The sequence below is a fragment of the Zonotrichia leucophrys genome, chromosome 3 (genome assembly GCF_028769735.1).
Source record: "Zonotrichia leucophrys gambelii isolate GWCS_2022_RI chromosome 3, RI_Zleu_2.0, whole genome shotgun sequence".
NCBI classification, from domain to species: domain Eukaryota; kingdom Metazoa; phylum Chordata; class Aves; order Passeriformes; family Passerellidae; genus Zonotrichia; species Zonotrichia leucophrys.
In genome coordinates, this window is record NC_088172.1 from 69,300,813 (window position 1) to 69,324,841 (window position 24,029).

Sequence of the window (24,029 nt, forward strand, 5' to 3'; positions counted from 1 at the left end):
AGCTGTGTGCATTCCTATTTACTGCAGGGAAAGGAACTCCACATGGCTATTTTTGCTTTCCTGACTGTAATCCCATCAAGGCAGCCTTATAGATATTTGCTAAGGTTTTTTGTTGTTATTTGGTTAAGATTTTGAGATTGAGGTGAGAGAAATCCAACTGTCACCTAGAAATTACCTCAAGGCGGTTTCACAGATTTGTCCAACATGATTTTCACATATTTCTACAGGCTTAGATGTATTCCTTGCCCAAAAGTGCTTCAGACTGTGGCTACTGACGTTTTCTAAAAAATAATGGTCTCATATATGTGGTGTGCTGTTTAACCTTTATTCAGTCCAGCTTTTTTCAAAACATTAAGAGTAAGGACCAAGCAAGAGAGAGGTTGCCCCATATATTTTCCAGTAGGCATTGCAAGATGTATAAACTGATCCACTGTTATGTCTACAAATAATTCCTTATGCTAAGCAGCCCCTCACAGCCATTGGACTCAATCTCTATACAATAATAACCATCATGAGATTTTTAGGGTGTACTAGAACAATCAATTTCTCAGGATGCTTCCTATCTAAACAAGATCAAGTCTTTGTATCTTTCTTTAGCCGGTATCCTGTGGTAGTCTGGCTGAGAATTATCTGCACCTTGCTGCTCTGGAGGGAAGGAGGAAAGGGCTTATGGACCAGAAATCATTTCCACCCCTGCTGTTGTTGGGCCACAGTTATCCAACAGTACTAATACAAAGCAGAAAGATTTAAGGTCCCCTTTCTTTTTCATTTAAGTCAATGCACACTGATAAAATTCTAATGAAAAGGAATCCAAGCACAGGAGTGAGTTACTTATTATGGAAATTTCCAGTGATGCATTGTAATGTTGGATTTTCAATTTTTAAAAGTGGTTACATTCCTAATTGGTGAACAAAAAGGACCAATTTATCCCTTGCTGTGAGAAACATTTTTCTTATATATTATTCTCATGAAGCCTCTAATTCAGCCAAACACATTATGTAAATGGAACCTATGAAACACTTTCCAAAATATATGTCAGATTTACATTACTAGCCTGTTGTGTTAGATTGAGGAAGGGACCTTGTTACACTGTGGCAATTTTTTTCTACTTTCATAATACTCCTTTCTAAAATAAATTGCATTTTGTACAAGCAAGGCTTCTATCAATAACTCTTGGTGTATCCTAAATGAGTATTCACTAACTTCACCTGGGCATTGTGATAGTAATCTCTACATCTTCATCTTTACTGATCTCAGGAACAAGACTTTTATGCCCCTTTTAAACTAGAATTGCATTCTTTTGATACAAAATCTGCAAATGTTGGTCTGCAGCAATTGCTCCAATGCCAAATGAATTTGTATCAATCTTCCTTGCATACAAATTGAGTTTCTTAAAGCCTTCTGACACAGATAGCCTGGGCTGAAAAATTAGCGGGCAGTGTGAGAGTTAAGCTTGTTTTTTCTGACACAGTCAGAACCCAGATTTATATCTCTCTTGTACACATTGCTTGGAGTCTGATGGTGTTAAAAGATAGAATTTTTTAAGATAAAATAAAGATGCAGTTTATTTATTTAAGATAAATTTAAGATAAATAAAGATGAAGTTTAAATATGTATGTGTGTGGCTATGCCCCTTCTGGAGACTTTAGTTTTAATTTTAGACAATTGTGATACATTGAGAAGCAAAATCAATTATCACAAAATAATTTATGGCAGAAACTGAGCATAGTAGCTCATTTGCATAATGAAGTGCTGTTAGTATTGATTTCATACAAGTTTAGGTGGAAATATTATATTAATAACACTATTTTCATTTCTGGCCTGGCTTTAAGATACTCCACTTCTGACAGCCTTCTCTCATGCATCTCACCACACACGTGTATTTTGTCTTTGAAGTGAAGGTCAGAGAGGTGTGAATTTAGAAACAGGGAGCTTCCCATGAAACTCGAAAAGATACTTAGACCCTGAAGTAATAAAAAGAGCAATTAACCCTTAAAGTGAGATATCCATTAAAACTATGGGCAAATTTTATTAAATCCACAATTTATGAAGAAATGTAAGAGTTTTTTCTAAAGTGTTTCTAGTTTTTCTGAAGGTTACTGGTGACCACAGGCACTTTTGCACTGTAGGGACAAGGCAACTGCTTCTCTACTTCTCCATAATGACTTGGGGACTGTCCAGAGCTAAACTCATTTTGCCTTACAGCTGTTTTTTTTTAAATTATTATTTGGTACATTCAGAACAGCAAGTGGGCAACTAATAAGGATTAGTAATGTGGGGAGGTTTTATTTAATTCAGTTTTAAGCTGCTTTATTCAAGAAAATCCTTAAAACACAGAGATTATATTTTTGGAGGTACTAGCACACTGCCATGAATTCTATAGTATGTGCAATAGTAAAACATATTTTCATGGAAGATTAAATGCTTGTATACAGTATGTGAAATTACTGATTACATTTTGAAGCTCTATTCCTACACTGAAGTCTTTGTGTTTTACTGTTTCAGGGGATTTTCAAAGCATCATCTCAGGTTTTAGAGAAAATGTAGCAGTATTTCTAACCCTCATGATTTTATCACAAGTCCTGCTGTATTTCATTTTGTATTTCAATACTTGTCTCCTGGAGTACCATTAATGTGTGAGAATTCCTAATTTTATTTTTTAAAAAAAATTATACTTCTTACTAGTAACTAAAACATTGAAATTTGGGGTGAATTCCTTCCTGTGTTCACTCACAAGCAAATTAAAGGAGTAAAGTAATTCAAGTTTTGGATGGGAATCTCACTGTTGTGTTCAATTTAACACATCTCTCTTTATTATTTGCCATGTTGAGACTTGAGGTTGGTAATAGCTCTGAAAGATAAGAAACAATGTATAGCACACTTTACTTTGAAGCAGACAGGTGTGTTATATCCATCAGGAGTTAGCAGAAGTTACCCCATATTAGAGCAACACCATTAGGTTTGATCAGCCTGTTCCTGCAGTGAAGGCATATTTCATGTGTGTGTAATATTTTCTGTGTTACTCAATTTTTCATTCACCTTCAGTGTGCTGGTCCTGGATGGGCTTTTGAAAACCACTGGCTCTTTGGCTTTCCTTGCTGTGACTGTCACTGGAGATTCTCTGAGTGCAGACCAGCTCAGGAGTAAAACTCTTTGTCCTCACTTATTCCAAGCGTTTCCTCTCTGCATCTCCACAAGCAGCATTCTGTCAGGCTTGGGTGGCTTTATTTAGTCTCTGCATGTGTGATGGGTGCCTGCACTCCTGCAATGATCCCTGGAGGCTGAGCCCATACAGGCAGTGGAGACAAATTGATGACTCAGCTCACTTTACTGCAGGCACCTGAGGCTGTTCAGCTCCAGCTCCACTTAGTGTACTGACTGTAGCAGGAATTTCTCACCACATGGAATTTCTCACTTACCATATTTATGCCCAGCACTTAAATTTAGGTGTTTCACTCCCAAATTGAATCACACACCTCTCACCAGAAGCTGAATTACTTTACTCATTAGTACAAAGAGAACGCATTGGTTGCAGAGTTCAAATGGCTGCCTTGAGAGGCTGAAGGCACATGGTGGTTTTCACAAAATCTTTAGCTTTCCTAGATGGTCACATACCTATTTTATCTTACCTATCACCATTGATGTTTTACCATATATGATCTTTCTTCACCTCATACAAAGGATATCTGTTTTAAAGGACTTTTCTTGGTTTAGGTTTCAGTTTTCAGTAAAGTCTCAGTTTTCAGTAAAACTTTAATTCCATTTCCTTATATCTGATTCCTTTTAGAACCCATCTTTTGATAAGTGCTGCAATATGCCAGGGTAAAATCTGTTTTTACACATGTAATAATCCTGTTTGCTGTGAATTGAAAATTGCTATTAAATTAGAAGTTTGAAATGAAGCTTTCTTTGGAGTTCTGTCCAGTCCTTGTTCATCACTCTCACTGCTCTGTCTTTAACAGGAGTCCTGTGCTTGTGTTCCAATGTGTGCATCGCCATGTCATTTGCCTGGACTGCTTCCATCTGTACTGTGTGACCATGCTGAATGACCGCCAGTTCATCCATGACCCGCAGATTGGCTATTCCCTCCCCTGTGTAGGTATGTTTCTGGTGATTTTTTTATAATTTGTTTTAATCTAATTTTGATTTCAGGATAATTTTTTTTAACACCTATTAATTTTGTGTAAATCAGTGGAATTATACTGTGTTCATAGGAGCTGTTTAATTTGTTGGAGAAAATATTTGAATATTGAAGTGGATTTTGCTAAGCATGTGAACTGGAGAATTAACTGGATTTTAAAGGGCATTTCTTTTAAAATCAAATGTTTACTTTCTTCATATTAGTATTTTATCATAATGAAGTGCAAGCAGATGATAGCATTACACTACAGTTAAAAAAAAAAAAAAACACCTTGACCTTCACATTTTCAATTTCAAATTAAGTAAATTATTAACTTTCTTGGTCTGTCTTCAAGCACTAATGAAGAAGGACTGCAACAGGAATTTTAAATACTCTTCCTTTTGGTGAAGTTATTATTGCTAATTATCACCTCTCTGAATGAAATGTAGTTACGTGTTTGACTTGAGTAGGAAACAAGGTTTGACTTAACTGAACAAAGAGTTGAATATAATATAGAAGATTTGTTTTGAGAATTGATTCAATTACACTGGCATGTGGACTGCAAAATTGTCAAAAATTTTGCTGTGAAGAAATATAGAAGTATATTCTATACAGAGGATTTTTTTTTCTTGGTGTTAAATTAAAATGGGAGCATATATGTTTGTCTTAAGTGCTGTATCATGGTATGAGAATAATTTTACACCATATTAGAAGCTTCATAGAAGATTGGTTTGCCTGGTTACCTGAATGGCTGATAAATAAGTTTAAAACACCACTAGATGAGAGAAAAATTGACAAAAGTTCTTAGTAGAGTGGCATCTATTGAATTTGAAACATGCCTTGACAATATTGAAAGTACAGTAGTAAGAAATATTTTAAATTATTTCTTTTTAATTGCTTCAAGAACAAGCAAGCAATGGTTCTTTACATTTCACTAGAACTGCTGTTTATGTCCTGTGTTGCCAGGTCTTATTTTACTTCCCCCTAAACAGCTACTGCATTTACATACTGATGTCATCCTACACAAAATAATTTTTAATGTTTTGTAGGAAAACTTGTCATGAGAAACTGAACAGGAACTTTATACCTAGTGTTCTTTCCTTGACCTTTACATTAGCATAGTACTGTGTGGTCAATCTGTACTCTCAGCCTCCTTCCTTGCTTCTCCAGAAGTTAATCCATTTGCTGCTCCCACACAAATTAATAAGCTGCTTGACTAGAATCCTTCCTTTTTCCCCCTGTTTTATTGATTTCTTCCATTTTCTTCTGTTAGCTCCTTAGGTTAATCAGTTATGCCAGTGGTGCAGCAGGCAGCTCATCTTTTTCCTTGCTTGTAGCCCTCCTTGCTGCTGTGGCTGGTGTCAGAGAGCTTCCTCCAGTTCAGGCTGATATGTCAAACTAATGACCCTTCTGCCTCTTCTGTCTGTAAACCCATTGCTAGTCATGCTGCACTAAACTTGTATTAGGATTTTTCCATATATTTTCAACTCCAGTTGCTCAGTTCAGAAGTTCTTTTTCTCTGAGAGGAGGCTAAAAAGTTTTCAGAAGTTTTTACCCCTGACTGGCAGTTGCCAGGCAGTCTTTTTTCTCTTTTCTGTTTGCTGAAGTTGAACATTATGGGAATTGAACAGTAGAAGCAGAGTAGGGATGAGGAGAATACACAAAAAGGTGATGCTGGGATGCTCAGGGTTGCAATTTCAGTCTTGGAGTGGAGGGGAAGGCATGGTTTTGGCTTAAGAAAGGCATGCTGTAGAGGATGCACAAAGGATGGTGTACTTCTGCTGTTCAAGTGAGATAGAGTTCAGCTGAGGAAATGGGAAAGAAGCCATTACTGCCAGTCTAGCCTCAGCTGTGTTGTACTCTAAGTGTTATAATAGCTATATATGGCAAGACTAAAATATTGCTAATCTCAAAGTTTCAGCACTCCCCATACTGGAAAGTTGTTTTTAAAATACTAAACCTTAAAGCAGTTCTAATAGCAGTAGTAATAGTAATATAATTGCAATACTTTTTCTCTCTCATTGATTGCTACCTCTGTCAGTTTTCTCTGTTATGTTAGCAGTTTTGCATTTAAAAAAATGCACTTGGAACTATTCTCTTTTGGGATACTTTGCACAATGAAGAATCTAAACAGAGCTGTTGTAACTTCACAGTTCATTTCTGCAGCTATCTGAACCTAACTTTCTGATATACAGGTCATTTGGTTGTCTCTAGTATTAAGTTGTACTTGAGTTAGGAACTGATGATTATTTTTTGTTCTTTGAGAAAGTCATGAGACTATTTCATCACACCTGTGAGAAGGAGGCATACCTGCATTGCCAACCTCTTCCTACTGTTCAGACCTAAGGGGGTTTAGCCTCCTTCACAGCTATGGATGCAGCAGCTCTCATCAATGAATTCACTTGAGAAACTTTCAGAGCAGTGTCACATGATTTTCCGTTCCACTTACTTCTACTGAATAGCATAAGATGACATTTTTACAGTCTACAGTTCACAATTTTCATTTTGCAACTACAATTTGCAGTTTGTATTTACATGTGGATATGATAAGGCACTATTTGACACAGCTTTTTCTAATTACCTCAATGAAGCCTCAAATGAATTCTCCTTGACAGGAATGAACACCATAGGACATGCCAAGAAAAGACCTTTCTTATTCTGGCAATGTGGGTTTAATGCATGTTATATCTAATAGAGAATGACTCAAAGTAAAAAAATAAACATTAGGTCTGAGCTTTATTGAAAAGATAGAGGTTTGTTTGAGCCCTCTTCTAAAAGGAATACAAAACAAAGTTATATTCACTCTGATGAGATTTATGTTATGGTAGCTCACCAGGTTGCACAGACAGCTCAAAAAAGTCTGCATTTAAACATGTATTTTAAACACCACGGACTAATGCTGAAATAGTGTTTGTGATGTCTTAACGTTTGAGGTTTGGATTTTTAAATGTTATTTGGTCATTTTCATGTAAGAATAGATTTACTTCAAAACTGGCACATTTCTTCAAGGCATACGCGCCCTCAAATTCTACAGGAGAGTTTGATTTTGTAATTAAGCATGGTTAAATAGTTGGCACTTCCAATTAGTTCTGCTCATTCTAGTGTTTTTCAAAAATAGAGATAACATAATGAACATAGCCTGCAGTTTCCATTAACATTTGACTCGCTGTTCCCGATTTTTATCAAGGGAATGTACCAACATAGCAAGTTTTTTATATCTTTTATTGGATCAACCTAGAGGTGAAAGCACCATACACACAACAGAATAAAAATAAACAGCAGCTGCTACAGCAAAGGATCACTGTGACAGACGAGATCAGTGTTGTCATCACAAGTGTATGATAACTTGAGCTGGAAAGGATCTAGGGATTTCAGATAAACAGGGCTCCTCAAGTAGGTTTAATTTCTTGCTTCCTGGCACACATGTGCCAGAGGATGCATTTTTTTTCGTTGCATTCAGGTATTTTGTGTTGTTATATCCTTGCTTTGCTTTGATTTCTGTTACGCGGCCTTATTAAACAGGAGATAAGAAGGTTTCAAAAGAAAGCTATCATCTGAGCAGATGAGCTATGATATATCACCTCAATAGTGCCATAGCTTCACTTTGTTCCAAAACAAAATGTGTCATTGCTGTGATTTTTGGAAGAAGAACATTAATTCCTTAGCGTTCAGCTGCTAATGGAGTGCCAGGCAGCAGAGCTCCAGCTGAGAGGAGCCAGCCTGGAGGAGCAGAGCTCTGAGCACAGTAGCAGTGCATTGATGGGATTAGCTTTATGCAGGAGTGTGGCAGCAGCCCCACCACTCAAACCCACCGCAGCAGCTCAGAGCAAGCACTTGCAGAAGGGCAGAGGAGCTGGCCGAATTCCACTGGTCATTAAAATAAAAAAAGTAAATGTTACAGATTATACTCTCTGCCCTTGTTAAATAGCAACAAAAATCTATCCCATCTCTCTGTGTGGTGTCTTGTATTAATGAGGCTTCATGCATAGAAATTTCCATGAGTGGTGACCTCCAAGTATCTTTGAAATAATTAATAAGGTGCTTAGAGGGATGGATTTGCATATGCATGAAAGATCATTTATGGTTATTTAGTTACTGTGCAGGGCAAAGAATCTTCGAGCATTACCTCAAAGAAGGAATTGTATACAAATATACAATGTATTACCTCTTTTAAACACATTCTTTTCCTATGAACACAGTTGCACTTTTGAAATAGCATTAGAGCATTATGAATCTTGGTCCCCAGTGTGAAATAGACTTCCACAGTTCTTTGGTAGTAGAAAAGTTGGTGATACCTAGGAAAGGCAAGGTTTTATGCTGCTGTAGGCACTTTGCAAAAGCATCTTTGCATCACTTTATTTCTTATGAGTAATCATATGCATGATGTATTGTAGGGGAATCCAGATAAAAGATGCAGTTCTCCTGATGACTATAAAACACTATTTTATCTGGAAGTAATCTGATTTTATCACAGATATATAAATAAATATGGAGAATTACCCCAATTTGTGTATGGAACTGCTAATAAAAAGGACTAAAGCTTTAAAGTATAATAAATTGCCTCAAGAACCACTTTCCACTGAAGGAAGGCTTCTAGGGTTAGATTAAATTTTTTATCCACATTACATGCTATTTGTATAGTAACAGTATGTCAATGCAGTCATGAATCTCTGAATCATCTTTCAAAATCCTAGTACCCTTGTAGAAAAGGGGAGAATGAACAGCTTAAGCAAAGTTTGCAAGTAGAAGGGAGGAGGAAAGCTGTGATTTGACCACCCCAAATAGTGCGTTTGAGTCATTTCTGTTATGGACAAAAGCTCCAACCAATTTCAGAAGGTGCAGCTATGCAAGGGGCTTTAAAAGAAGGTCAGTGTTCTGGAACAGAACCTTCTCAGGAATGTAATGTAGAAGCATACAGAGTTTGGTGGGGCCTAAAGGGAGCCAGTTGCAAGAACAGGTACAAGAAATAAGAGTTCCCTGGTGTGAAGCCTCAGTATGTCAGCAGTTTCTGAAGTCTGTGTTCTTCAATAACAGTGCTTAAACATATTTGAGATACCTTAAGAATTCACAGAATTTGAGAAATGGGAGTGATTATTAGAGGAATAAAATAAAAGGGATTAAAACACACACATTTACGGATTTAGGAATTAATGCAAAGTACTCTTCAAGTTTAATATTTAGGAGCTGGTAAATTCTTGTCAGCAGTCAACTTTTTGTAATTTCTTGTTGGTATGAAATATCTGAGCATACAGAAGCAGACTTTGACAGAGAAGGGAACCAAAAACCTATGGATAAACCAAATTTTTATTCTCAAGGATTAATTGAATTTGCAGAAGTTTCCTGAAGTAGCTTCCTGAAAATGTTTTTTATGGTCTTCTGCATTCTCTTCTCACTGTGGTCATAAAATAAACATGAACTAACGGTGTATCAAGCGCTTTTTTGTGTTCCTTTACTAGCACAAGCTCATGAGACTAGCTCAAAGGACATAGTTAGAAGTCACAGCAGCTCTTTCATTTCCATTTTCACTGTTGACTGAAGTTCAAGCAGTGACATCTGAGGTTTTTTCCCTCAAGTCTTTGTGCTGTTTCTGTGGCTACAGATTGCCAACTTCTTATCTAAACAGCCTTCAAATCTACAAAACAAGCAGAGCTTGATCTCATGGTATATTTGAAGCAGGCATTGGATTCTTTTCTGGAACAACTACAGTGAAGTCATACAATGGGATACTTACAGAGTGGCCATAATTAAATCCTGCAGGAGATGTCTTACCCATAGGTGTTTTTCTCCCTTATCTCTCACTAGTCCTTCTATTGCAATATATTTCATTTGTAAATTGCATAGAGATGACAGTGCACATAGGCTTAATCTGGTTAGCAATAATGAAGGACAAGAGATAATGAAAAAATCTTGCATGGAAATTAATTGACTTTAAAAGGAACTAGAAATGAACTTCCAAAGCACACTTCTTGTCCTGTGAAATGAGCTGGCCTGTGTCAACATAAAGCAAACATACTGGAGCAGTAGCAAAATTGTGTGCAGATGTGTGCAAAATTGTGTGCAGGTCTATCTGTCTTTCACCATTTCTATGTCCAGCTGAAACAGAGGTGAATTTTTGTCTCAGCTGGAGTCAGTGAAAGCTGTGACTTTGTCTTTGGAAATGAAAGATATTTGTTCTGACTGAAAGCACTTCAGCCCATACTTGTTTACCTTACAATGATTAGTTCATAAGTCACTTTTAAGTTGCCATCTGATTGAGAAAAATCATCACATACATGAACAGTAAAATCAAGTCATACAGTTTTATTAGTCATCAACTTTACACTGAACTTCTTGGATGGGTTTTTAACTCAAGCTATTTTCTAATTCATCTGATGTAGGTGCTGTTATAGCAAGTACAATGATTTTAACTGTACCTCCTTAATGCCTATTTTATCGAGGAAAATATATTTTTTTAAGAAAGAAGGGTAAGCTTCTGAAAAAGGAAGTTTTGTTTTCATTCATGGCTGCAGATGCATTTTCAAGCAGGACTACACTGAGTTGTCCATGGATGGTGTTCCAAGTCCTGAATGGCCTTGCTCGGTGCTCCCATTCTAGACCATAGACAGTTAATGTTCATGAGGAAGTCTGGGTGAAAAATGGGAACAATTGAGATGAATAGAAGGAAGGAATAATAATATAGGGAACAGTGGAAAGAAGAGTCATGAAGGGAAGGAACTGAGAGACCAAAGAGGCTGGGAATAAAGGAGAAGTGTTGGTGACTATTCAAGGCATGAAACAAGAAGGATCTAAAGAGTGAGGGTAGGTAAAATGTGTAAATAATGCCTCCAGTTTCTCTCATAAATCTGAGAATTTATCTTTCCATGACAGTATTTAGGACAGTAGTCCTAAGATGTCCAAGAGACTGAAGAAGATGTTAGTTTTTACAGCCAGAATTTGTTGAGGTCTTTATCTTACACTCATGTAGTGTGAGAGAAGCTGACCTTTCATGTTTGGATAATTAGAGATTTCCTAATGGATCAGTTTTTATGCAAGCAGAGAGTTTCTTTCAGTATAATGCTATCCCTGAGGTGGGCTGTGCAAGCAGCAGCCTTTATAAGAAATCATTGCTGTCTGCTAACCTATATGCTCCATAAATAACCTGCTGGGACCAACTGTGGCACATGCAGCATGTGTTTAGTCTCCAAAGCTTCGTGATTAATATTCCCTGAGTCACTTCCTGAGCCTTGGTCTCCCACATGGCAGCATGTAGAGCTGCTGCCATATCACAGAACCAGCTAAGGACATTCCCCTTCAACAAGGAGTTGGCTTTAATTAAATTTCTGTGTCTGGGAAGTGAAAATCTAATTTTCTTTTTGACATTTTCTATATTACTACTTAGACAAAATTATGAAAATAATTAATCCCTGTGAAGCAGACATCCGCATTATAAGAGATACAAAAATATTACATATAAATAATACTACTAATCACCAATCTGTTATAATTTATTGATGCAAGGTCTTATTAAAACTCTTAAATCAGATTTGTTCTTCATATAGCAGATGTGTGAAATGATTGCACAATGTATATGCAAGTGAGGGTTATAAAAAGTAACATTGTTCAAACTGCTTCTCAATAAATTCTATCTCCCCAGAAATGTATTTCAAGACAACAAATAAATAGGGGAAAGGAGAAAGGGTGTGTAATTGAGGAAGGAGGTTTTGGTTGTATATCTGTGTCGAATACAGTCCAACATAATGGTGAATGGAATTGTTGTTGAATGAAAGGTCTGCATGCAATAACAATATTCTCATTCTGGCCCATGGGGAATCCTTTTTCACATTAAAAAAGCCATCATGTCACCTAGAGTCATTTGGTAACCTTGTTTCCTTCCCTTCTTATGAGTACGGAAATTATTAACTATAATTATCCATTGCTTATAGGAACTTGACACCATATGATAAGAGAGTAGTCTTATTTGGAAATAATTCTAGATTCTTTAAGATAGAAAATCTTTTGCTTAATCCGATGGGAAGTTTTAATATGCTCTTACAAATGAATTATTAGGATGCTTGCAGTTAGCTTTTTTTGCTTTGATGCCTGATAAATTTGGGCTAGTTAAAAATTTTTATGTTTCATTTTCCCATTTTAAAACTAATGTAGTCTCATTATTTCAGTGAAACTAATAGGACAATAAGATTTGCCAGAACAATTTAATATCCCTATATTTTCTGCATTTTTAAAAACATAAACATATACATATCTGTAAGAAAACTAACACTGGAGTTTGCAGAGTATGGTGATTCAGTTGAGCACAGCTGGACAGAATCAGGGACACGTTCCAAGAAAGGACTTTCCTAGTACACCATTCAGTCTGATTCACAGCCAAGGCAAGAATAAAAGGACATGAGATAACAGTTGAGAATGACAATGAAATGTATATTTTACTTATACATTGTTTAAATAAGGGTGAATGAAATTCTTACAAGACTTTCCCATTTCTGAAACACCTGTGGAAGTGGAACTTGGTGGACCCTTGCTAGTCATGTCCTTCACTAGCAATTTAGGTGTGAATATTCACACTTTTCCTGTTAATAACTTTGCGTACCTTGTTCGCTGCAAATGCTCATGGATAAATTTTAACAGTAAATCATAAGCTGTACTACAACCACATTCATAAGATTACATAATGTGTGGAATGCTAAGCCTTAAGTGCCTTGAGTAGGCCTAGACTGAAGATGTATCCTATAATTTACTTGTTTGTCACAGAGATCAGAATGTTAGGAGACAGTCATATTTGAAAGTGAGACCATCTATCAGCGTCCTGGTGGGTGACTGGGAGCACACTACCTGCCTGTCAGTCAGTACCTGTTTTCTTCTCTTCTGTTACCCTTTGCCCTAGATGTCTCTTTTTAAACCTCATAAAAAATGAGGTACTGCTATAAAAGCAATGACCTGGCAAAGTGTGCAGCTCTTGCCACTTGGTGCACACCTCAGCTAGTCCACCTTCAGCTTTGTGGCTAACACTGCAGGAGATACCAGTGCTTCGGGAATGCTTTTACTGTTAGGCTTTTACAGAAATAACCAAAATATCCATGACAGAGTTTTACTGTATAAATACCAAACTGGAAATCTGAAGTCCTCACCTCCATTTAAGATATTTGGTTGTGACTGTGAATTCATATACATCTTCATAAAACATATGTGTATAGCTATGTGTAAAACATAAATATCTTAGCTGAAGGTGTTAAAACCAGACAAATGACACAACTGGGAAGTACAAAGGTCTGCCCATTAAAATTCTCCTGCTTAGTTGTTCTGATTTCTTCCTCTGTTTGTTTCCTTTCTTTATTTTTGCCTAAGAATATGCCTCTCTTGATTCTACATTATTTCTTTTCATGATTTATTTATTTATTGGTTTCTGGGAAGTAGCATATATTTTCTATTATGTCCTTCACTGCCATTCCCGTTGTTGTCTGGCCATCTCTGTTGCCTTATTTGCTGATTCCTAAATATTGCTAGCACGCCCTCGGATTCTTTTCCACATTTTTCTCTTGCTCTTCATTCTCATTTTGTCTTTCTTTTCTCTCCATCACCTTGTCATGCCTTGCATCTCCTGCCCTCTTTTGTTCTGATTGAGATTCCAGTCACTCTTGATCTCTTCTGTAACGACCACAAAGCAGTGAGGCCTCTGGGCAGATGAAAGCATAAGGAAAACTCACTCTGGAGGTGGAGTAATGAAAAGGGGTCACTTCTGAGGGTCAGTTTTTTGTCTGTGATCACTAGAAAAAGAGAGTTTGGTATTGTCCCTCAGCTGCATAGGTGAACCAACTAGGTCTTATTCCCTGACCTTTTTCTTTCCCACCTAGCTAGCAGGAATATTCACATTCACGTGCAGAATGCCTGGCACTGTGGCTTGTGTGTCCCCTGGAGAGAGGCAATGGGAGTAGCTGGACATGAAGGCTGGTGGGCTCTGATAACCTGGCCCAAGACAGCTGCCTGAGAAGGAGAACCTTGTGTCAAATGGAGGGTGAGGCTCAAAGCATTAGTTATTAAAACCACGCTCCCTTTGTTATCCTTACCAGGTAGAAAACAGCTAGTAAGAGCTTGGGGCTTTTTTTCCCCTCTTTTTTTTGTCTGTAGCCTTGCAAGCACATAAGCGCACATAGGCACAGCCTTCAGCAGAATTTCTGGCCAGCTAAAACATGAACTAAACTACTAAAATGTGCTTTTGTTTGTCTTCTACTGTGTGTGGAAAATGAAAGAGTACAATGCCAGGTATGAAGGAAGCTCAGCTTGTCAGTTAAATGGGCTTCCTGGCAAAGCCAGATTTTGCTTTTCATGATCCATGTCCTTGAGTAGCATCCGCTGTTGATATCACTGCTGGAGGAAGGCTGGAAATTAGGGAGGTGTTTTGGGTAATAACTGCTAGCAGGGAGACAGTATTTACCAGGAGTCTGCAATGAGACTCTCAGGTAAATAATAAGCATTTTAGAAAAACAACCTAATTATGTATTTAATCGCTTGGAGCCCTTCCATTCACTTGGGAAAATAATGTGCATTTTGTAAATCTGCCTAATTATTTATTTGAGAAGGAAGTAATTCTAGCCTCTGGGGTATGGAGTGTGAATTTTTTGAATTTTTGTGCAGATCTGATATGCTTGAAAATGTATTTTTAAAAAAATCGACACCCCACCATCTCAAAATACCAAACCAAGACAATGTAAAAATGTTATTAATGCAGTGGGGTGGGGTTATTTTAAATTTTGTATCCAGTGTTCGGGTATTTCTACAAAGGCTTCAAACTTTATTCCGCTTTAAAACAGCCATCTTCTTAGTATTCTCAATAGAAAGATGAGCAGTAAAGTGCAAGCAGCCATATTTCTATGTGGCATACTGTCTGAATAGGGAGTTTTGAGGCCACTAATGAATCAAGCTAAATCTAGTCAGCAGTTATTAAAAGCTAGGGCACATTTCAAGTCTGAAATTCCATAGCATCCTTGCAGTGGACGTGATGGTTTTCTCTTATGATGGTATGAATAATGAATTGCATACTTTGGCCATAACTAGTTACTAGCAAGAGAACTGAATGTCTAATATATGTCAGAATTAAAATAAGTAATTTTGTTCAGTGTGCATGCCAGTCCACAGGGAGTTATTATTCTACTAGAATACATTCTTCCCACTCTCAATTTGTGTCTTTTACTCTAGGTATTTCCTTAATCAAGAATTTATAGATTAGTTTCCATAGACTATCATTAACAATGTCCTGAATTTACATGGTGTGACTCTGCATTTACTGTGCTATTTTAGGTGCTATGGAAGTCCACTTGAGAAATTAGTTTTTATTTTTCTAAAATTTTAGAAGTCATTTTTGGCAGAGAATACATCAAGGCAAAAGTATTTACAAATCATATATTTACCTTACTTGATAAGTAGAATTTTTATAATAAAAAATATAGCCAAAAGGAATTATCTGAAGAATCAATTTCTTGACATTGCATTTTCTTACAAAGGAAATACTGTGTCCTGCTAAATATGCAACATCCTATCAGCATTTAGGATATTTTCTTTATCAAGAAAAATGACAAATATTATTCAATTAAAAAACCAAAATATATTGTTTTGCTCATGGCCTCCACGTCTGCTTCTGACTTCATCAGGATTTATGGGGATGTTACATTAAATCCTTTTCCCATCACAGAATCATCAAAAACCCAGGGCAGAACAGTTATATTTTGCCTATAATTGAGCACTTCCTCTAAAGGGCCAAAGCTCTTCTCCTTAGTTTGATGTCTTCCACAATAAATAAGAGCAAGAAATTCTAAAAGAGAGTTTTTAACCCATTCTGTACCCGTTGTATTTCATTCCAGGATAACTTCCAACTCACACATCTTTTACTAATTTCTCTTATTGCAGGCAACCTGCAGCTCACTCTTTTGTTTCTCTCCTTTCATAAAATTCTGTTGTTTCTGTTTATTATATTAGGTCCATCACCAATGAAAGGAATATTGCTCTGCTGCACAGGAACATGCATAATTAGTCCATGCTTAACCTGATTGGTTCATATTGAAATGCTTATGTTTATGCATGAACCTGAATACTTTTCTGGATAAAGAAATTTTCATATATCAACCTCATTGCTGGATAGCATCAGTGTCATCAAGATGGACTGATTCAGTGAACTGGTTTATTATTTCTAAGTCAACCAATTTTCCTTGTATTTTTATAGCATATATGGAAATACATCCTCACCTGAAAAACACTTTATTTCAAAACACATTGTATTCAAAAGTAATTTCAACCCCTCATGCATTGTATGACTATCCAAATGTGCCGAAAGTATAATAGTGAATTTTATGTACTGGATGGAGCTCATGAAAGTGTTTTCCCTCTTTCGTTACACTGCTTTTATATTAAGTCCCAGTTAAGCAGCACTCTATAATAGATTTGACATTTAAAACTCTTTCAAGAAAACAACCTCCAGTTCATGTATTATTCTAATTTTGTTTACAAAATAGTAGGCATTTACAGCATTTGTAGAACTAAAAAATGTATAACACAGTGGATTGATGTTTCACTCTTTGATTACAGACTGAAGCAGTGCAACACTGGGATTTAGTGCAGATAGCAAGGTCCAATCTTAGAGCAAATGTAAGATGGTTTAACCCGTGCTTTTGTTTTCACCTTACTGGAGCCTGGACATAAACTAAAAGTTGGTGAGGGAAAGGTATTCCTTTAGAATGGGATACGATACCTCTGTGCTGGGTTTGTCCTCTAGGTGCTAAAGGAGTTGTGTAAGTGATGTCATTCAACAGACAGACTATGGCAATGAAATTCAGGATAGCCTTTGCTCCTGTTGCACTGGGAGAGCTTCCTAACTTTAACATGATCCTCATGTGGCTGCTATGGCTGCCGCTTTCTGTAGCTCTCACAAGGCAGCCAAAATCTGTTCATAATCACTTTGTACAGACTGAGAAGAAAGTAGGATAATTGGAGTGATTTACATGGAATAGAAAGAGATTTATATTTCAGTTTTGGTATTCCAAAAATCAGGACTGTTGTGTGACCAAGATTTTTCTCAAAGATTATTACTACTTTGCATGGTAATTAAAAGTACTGTGTAATTCATATTATCTCATATGTTAAATATTTAAAAGTAACATTAAGTTGCAGTTGAGAGAGCTTGTTTGTACTAGAAATCTGTATAGTCCTTTTAGAACAGTGTTCTAAAGTATAACTTATTATCCTACAATTACCTGAGTTGCATATTTTTAAAATGGCAGGGTTATGATGAATGGCTTCCAGTAAAACTTATGTGAGCTTGGGGTAGATTTTGGTGTTTGAAAATAAAAACTAAAATACTAATGGCTTAAAATCCTTTTTCCCCAGGGTTAAAAAGGTAGTAATTTGAATCTTGAAATTAAAAAGTATCCTGAATGGGGAAAACTGGTTTTAATTAAAACATGGAAATTCTGTACAGTCAATTCTTTCCAGTAACACAATTCCCCCAAGTTCAAAATGTTGGGGGTTGTGTGTAGGAAGCTTCCCGGCAATTTCAATAGAGATCAGAAAACAAAGGATACTTAGATAAATTTCTTACCTTAGCTACTACTGGAAAATGTGGATTTATGCCAACAATAAAGACAAAATGAGATTAAATTCTAGTTCTCAGAATTCAAAAGTACAGAAGAGTCTTCTTATAAATGACAATTCAGTATTTTGGAGAGGTTTTAAATATAAAATGTTCTCTAAACCATATGCTGTGATATATCCGAGGAACCTGAAATTATAGTCCTCTGTCTTTTCTAGTTTCTCACAGTTCTGGTATGATGACGTTGGTTTTAATTCACTCTCTGCTCTATTTTGAGAGGCACTTTTCCATCTAAAATTAAGGCATAGTACTAACAATGTGACACATACAGTATGGTATTGTTTGCAGCCAGAAAATGGTTGCTAATCCACCAGAAAAATTTGGAAGAGATAACACTGAAATCTTGGCTTGCTTCAGCCTCCCACTTACAAACTGCTGATCTGGCAGCATGTAGACATAGACTTACACCCAGAAATTTGGCAAATCTCAGCAAAGTGTACTGCAATGATTTGTACCTGCAAAGAGTAGTCCTGACTTAGCTTGCTTCAAGTACTTATAAAAGTAACTAAAATTACTCTAGATATACAGCTATAATTTCTGATCCTTATTTATCAAGTTTGATATATGTGCAAATATCTGTATTTTGCTTTCACTTAATGCCATCTTAACTTCATTGTGATAAAAATTTTATATTGGGACGATAGTGTCATTCAAATGCACAAGTACATCTTTATTTAGCTTTGCATTAACTTTTTTATATTTTTCATTAAGGGACCTATATTATTTAGCTTTATCAGTAAATTTGACTATATTGACTAAATATTTTTCTGACCTTTTTTTCAACATAAATCAGTGAACTTTTCTGAATATTTCAATCTGCTAGTGAATGGCTTTACATGGTAGTTCAAATCTAGCCACCCTACTGATATTGAATATCTATATGAAATAAAATTACCACAGATGAAAGTAAGGTATTATTACAATCAAACTTATTGCTTTTTAAGGGTGATTTATTACCATCGTTATTCATGTTTAAACACATATTATTGAAAGACAATTCTCTTAAGCACATGTTGTAAAATCTTAAATTCTGTCACCTGAGGCTTTCCCCTTATTTTAGAAGTCCACTATTTCTTCTAAGCTGCTAGAGAAAAGTAACTTTGGGTTTAGGCTTAGAATGGTTTTTTTCCTTGCCCATGGAGAAATGTGATTTTCCAGGTTATTTGAGACAATCATCACTCAGAAACTGCCCTTCTCTAACAGCCTTAACTGATTTTTTCAGAGCCAGAGTTGCAAAATGTATTGCCAAAACACTTGTTTCTGTTTCCATGTGTACAAAATAAAACTCTGGCTTTTGTTTGTGTTATGTATAAGAGGTATTGGTGGCCTGTATGTGAGAGGGCAAGTTTAAACTCAGCTTGTGCTATATGCTTCCTGTGGGGCATCTCCCAAATACCACTGCGTGCAGTTTCCCTTGTGTGCCTGCTCCGCCAGCCTGGCTCCTGGAAAGTCACTTAGTGGATTTGTGTGTCACATTGTGTAAAATATTATGCATTCATGGGATCATTTACAAGTTGTGTTCATCTGTAGCCACTTTAACCAACTCCCCTGCTCCAGTCCCAGAGAGACTGAAGTGGAGTGAATTTACACCCCAGACCTCTAAAGAATATCAAGTTGTGCCATTTTTTTAGTACAACTTAGAAGAGAATTTTTTTCTTTTTAGTTTTTCTCGTTTTGTCTTCTCAGAATATGCACAAGCACTGTTAAAAGTTAGATTTGTTGAAGGGCAGGTCTGGGCACAGTTCAGCACTGGTGCCGATTAGAGATATCTTGCAAATCTAAGGAATGAAAATGGAAACTCCATGCTCTAAGGGAAGAATCCTTGATTTCCATTGCCACACGCTTTTAGCTCACAGCAGACTTTAAGCTTATGACACTTTTTATATGTTGGAAATCTTCTTTGCATAATTTGAAAGGTTTTAAAAAAATATTATACTACTCCTCTCCCTCAGGGCCCTCTACAGTTGGAATCTTAGTACTAAAGGAGGCTGTTTCTATAGGCAGACGGATATGAAAAATAATGCTAATAAAATTTGTAAAACTCTTTTTAACATTTTTATAGGAATATATTTGTAAAATATATATAGAGTACAGGATGAATGATGCCATTTTATGGCTTAATATTACTCAAGATGGCTTGCATATCTCCCTCATGGTTTTGTCACTGTTTATTTTATCCATTACAAACTCATGTTGTGCATTTTATATAAACATAAATATTTGTGTATGTGAGGGACTAGTATGCAGGTATATTCAAACAGAATACATATGTGTACAAACTCACACATGCACATAATTATAGATAGAAAAGTATAGCTTTTGGGTTAGAAGTCAAAAAATCTCAGACATTGTTATGCTGTTTTTACTGTTTCATTTAATGAAGTAATATTTTCCTTTAAAGTGTTTCTTCACAACTTCCAGTGAAGTAATTTGGATATGATTCTTTATTTTATGTTAGAAGAGTGGAACCATTGTCTATTAAGAAACTATAAACATTTAACATCATAATGTTAAGCATGCCTATTTTGAAGGGGTCAGTTGTGTTAAGAGTTTCTGCCTCTATTTTTTAAAAGTTTTTTTATGTTTTATTCTTACATTCTTTCCCCTCCTGAAATATTCTGTTCTCTTTTTTTCCTGTTGTTTTAACTCACTACACATTTTATTAAAAAAAATAACCTAAACAACTAACAAACAAATTCTAAAAAACTCAAACCCAAAACCTTGGGTTTTTACCATACTGTGGTACAATGTAATGTAAAACTCATGTAGGTATAGGAAGAGAAATGAAGGTGAGAATAAATATTAACATAAATAAGCAAACATAAAGGAATGATGGAAGTGGACTCCAACCAGTAGAAACAGCTGCAGAAGTCAAAAAGAGACTGTTGGCTGCAGGAAGAAGGCATGGAATTGGCACCTTCTTCCATACTCTTCAGAGGGTCACAACCATTTGATTCAGTGTGATTCAGTCTGGGAAAAGTTTCAGTGTAGCTGATGCTTTGGTTCTCTCCACATTTTGGTCTTCATGGTTAAGACTGGAGAGATGTTCAAGTCAATGTGTGTTCTCTGAATGAAAGGGGCTTTCAGACAGCTGTTGTTTTGCTGTGATTGCCTCTTCCCTTTGGCTGTTTTCTCAAGCCACCTCCTTAGTTTTACCCCATAGCTGCCAATTTTTGCACACCCTATTAATTCACCTTTTCTTCTGGACTATTTGGCCATTCGCTTTTCTTCTTTTTATCTTATCTCTTCTTAATAACACTTCTTCCGTGCCCCTAAACTATATTTAGGGAATAAATTATACTTGACACTAGTGCTCATAGCTTCTTCACATGTGTGTCTGCTTTACTTAGAAGCTATGCAGTTAACATAAAGCAAGGATTTCTTTTTCAGTCTAGCTCAAGGGGAAGTTTATTGGTCCTTACTATTGTAAGCTTGAATCTCCACAAGAAATTAAAAAGGCAGTAAAAGGAAATTCTAAGGGGGGGAAAAAAGATGCAATTTATAAGACTGTAGAAAACATTTTAAAATACAGAGGTTTGGTGAGAACAATATTAAATATGCAAAGGGAGATGAATCAAACAACGCATAGGGTTGCAAGACTTTAAGATGACTGGATGAGTCACTAAACATCTGTGAAAAACAGAAGCAAAACTGCAATGCCATTAGATATTGTGGGAATTACATTGAGATAAATATAAGCACAAGAAAAAGTTGGTAGAAAATTATTCTGTCATCTAATTTTGCTGGCTAGTGAGAATCTATATGCCTATTAAGCTCTGAGTGGTTAGCATCTTGGAAACCCTGCTGAAGGACACGAAGACATCGCAGTTATTAGGAGTGAAATGGGACACGATAGCTCTATTAGAACCCCCATTTCTAATAGTCCTTTCCTGCTCTCTGAAGCGGTCAGCATGGCATCTGTCTATTTCTTCTCTGTAAATGGGTGAATATTCTCTGCAAATAGTGCAATCAGCTACATTACTGATAATGCTTATAAAATCCTTGGTGGCTGGGAAAGGACTTTGGTTACCTTGGATGTCTGTTCTAGGGGAAAATAGAATACATATGTAACAGATCCTGTTGTATATGGTGCTACAGTGCCCAGAATGGGCCTGAGACTTACAACACGTATTATGACTCTTTAACATAGTTTCATAAGCAAAATATCTGTTAGAAATTTGGATGTCTGTCTTAGTTGTGAAGTAGGACACCTCTAAATAAGGGTCTAGCTGGGAGAAAAAACATTAGTGATAAATGGAAGCATCGATGAGATATGTAGACCTGAAAGAGTTGTCCATTGGGAAAGACATACTGATTTCAAAAAATGCTGTCAAAAGCGATTCTGGCATATTTTGGTTCTGTACACCCATTTGTTTCAGGTCAACATCATAGACCATCAATGAAATATTAGTTAAATGTACTTCTGCTTTCTTCTGAAAATACTTTCAAACTTGCATTTAAACATTAGATGTAATATCAGATCTAAAGACTTAAGAGCATAAATTGAAAACTTATTTAATTCTGTTACTTTACTGCTTGCTCACATCTGATCACTCTACAGGATTTTGGAGCACTTTGACAAATTTTACCTTACTTGGCTTTTTTAATATACTTTATAGTCAGAGTTACTTAGTGGAAAACTCAAAGGCATGTGTGCTGCTATACCCAACACTGAGTAGATCATCTTACAAGTCATGCCATCATGCCAATTTACACACATCCTGGAGTCCCTTGGCTTCACTGCTTGGCATCCTTTCTGTGCACATTCAGATCTTGTCAATTCAGCTTGCTCTGTTGCAGTATTTCCTCTCAAGTTTACTGGAATATTTAAATGGCAGGTGTTCTTTCAATTCTTCCATTTTAACATCTAATTGTTCCCCTCATTTTGTCTCTCCCACTCCTTTGTGTTTTTACTGTTAACTTTAAGTCAGCTGAGACCTCCTGATGTCCTCAGTGCAGGGACACTCTTTCCTCTCTTTAATTCCCTCCCATGTAACTCTTTATCTGTGCTCTGTGCCTCATTTTATTCTTACTGGGTCATTTCCTTTCCATTCCTGATTGAACTTCACCAATTTGCTTTTCTCTCTTCTTTTCCAGACTCTCACTGTTTTATTGCTTTGGCAGTATGAAGTGCCTAATTTGCTTTCCATCCACTTTCTTTAACTCCATTGGCCAGCTTTACATTTTACTCTGTTCTTTGGTTTTGTTATGCTTCTTCTCTGCTTTTATCTTCTGCCACCTCCACTCTTATTACAATCTCTGAATAAGGAAACAGTTGGCAGTCAGCTTAGTCAGTACTGAAGTCCTTTGAATGAGTCAGAACCTATGGAGTAAATGAAATGCAGCCCAGTTTAATATGGTCAAGCTGTCCTTTCTATAAGTGCATGGGTCCCAATAAAATTTCCTGATGTCATCATTTTCAGTGGCCTTGTGGGACATTTAAGTTCCCTACACTGTTTCTTGGCACAGATATTGTCATCTTTACATTTCAGGGTTTGGGTTGGGTTTTCTTTGGTAGGGTGGGGTGCAGTGGGGGAGTCTTACCTTCTCTTTGTTCTTTCTCTATTCTTTTAATTCCCATTCCTAAATTTCATTATTCTCTTTCTAATGCCTTAAAAAAAAAAATATCACCTCTGAGGCAAGTACAGGGAAGTCCTGCTTATCAAACTTGAATTCCTTTTCTGACAAGGTATCCCACCTAGCTGATCAAGGGAAGCCAGTTGATGTAATCTTTTTGGATTTCAGTAAAGCTTTTGATATTGTCTCTCACAGGATCTTTCTGGACAAAATGTCCAGCACACAGCTGGATAAACACATCATGGGATGGGTGAGCAGCTGGCTCACGGGCCAGGCACAAAGGGTTACAGTGAATGGGGTGACATCAGACTGGGGACCTGGCACTAGGGGGGTTCCACAGGGCTCCATTCTCGGCCCTGTGCTCTTCAACATCTTCATAAGTGACTTGGACACAGGACTGGAAGGGATACAGAGCGAGTTCACAGAGGATACAGAACTGGGAGGAGCTGTTGAGTACCTTGAGGGCAGAGAGAACCTCAGCAAACCAGAGAGCTGGACAATCACCAATGGTATGAAGTTCAACAAGGGAAAGCGTTGGATTCTGTACCTGGGATGGGACAGCCCTGGATATATGGACTGGCTGGGGAATGAGATGCTGGGAAGCAGTGCCACAGAAAGGGACCTGGGGGTCCTGGTTGATGGCAATTCGAACATGAGACTGAGGGGAGACCTCACTGCAATTACAGCTTCCTCATGAGA

The 24,029-nt window shown here is 36.8% G+C and overlaps 1 protein-coding gene across 3 annotated transcripts in view; it reads left to right on the plus strand.

Annotated features, from left to right (window-relative positions):
* Positions 1-24,029, plus strand: part of PRKN (parkin RBR E3 ubiquitin protein ligase) — a 689,640-nt gene that overhangs the window by 415,061 nt on the left and 250,550 nt on the right. For all 3 annotated transcript variants that reach the window (XM_064708670.1, XM_064708671.1, XM_064708669.1), the window contains exon 7: positions 3,963-4,099. In XM_064708670.1, the coding sequence (XP_064564740.1) occupies positions 3,963-4,099 (137 nt within the window). The remainder of the gene's footprint in view (positions 1-3,962; positions 4,100-24,029) is intronic.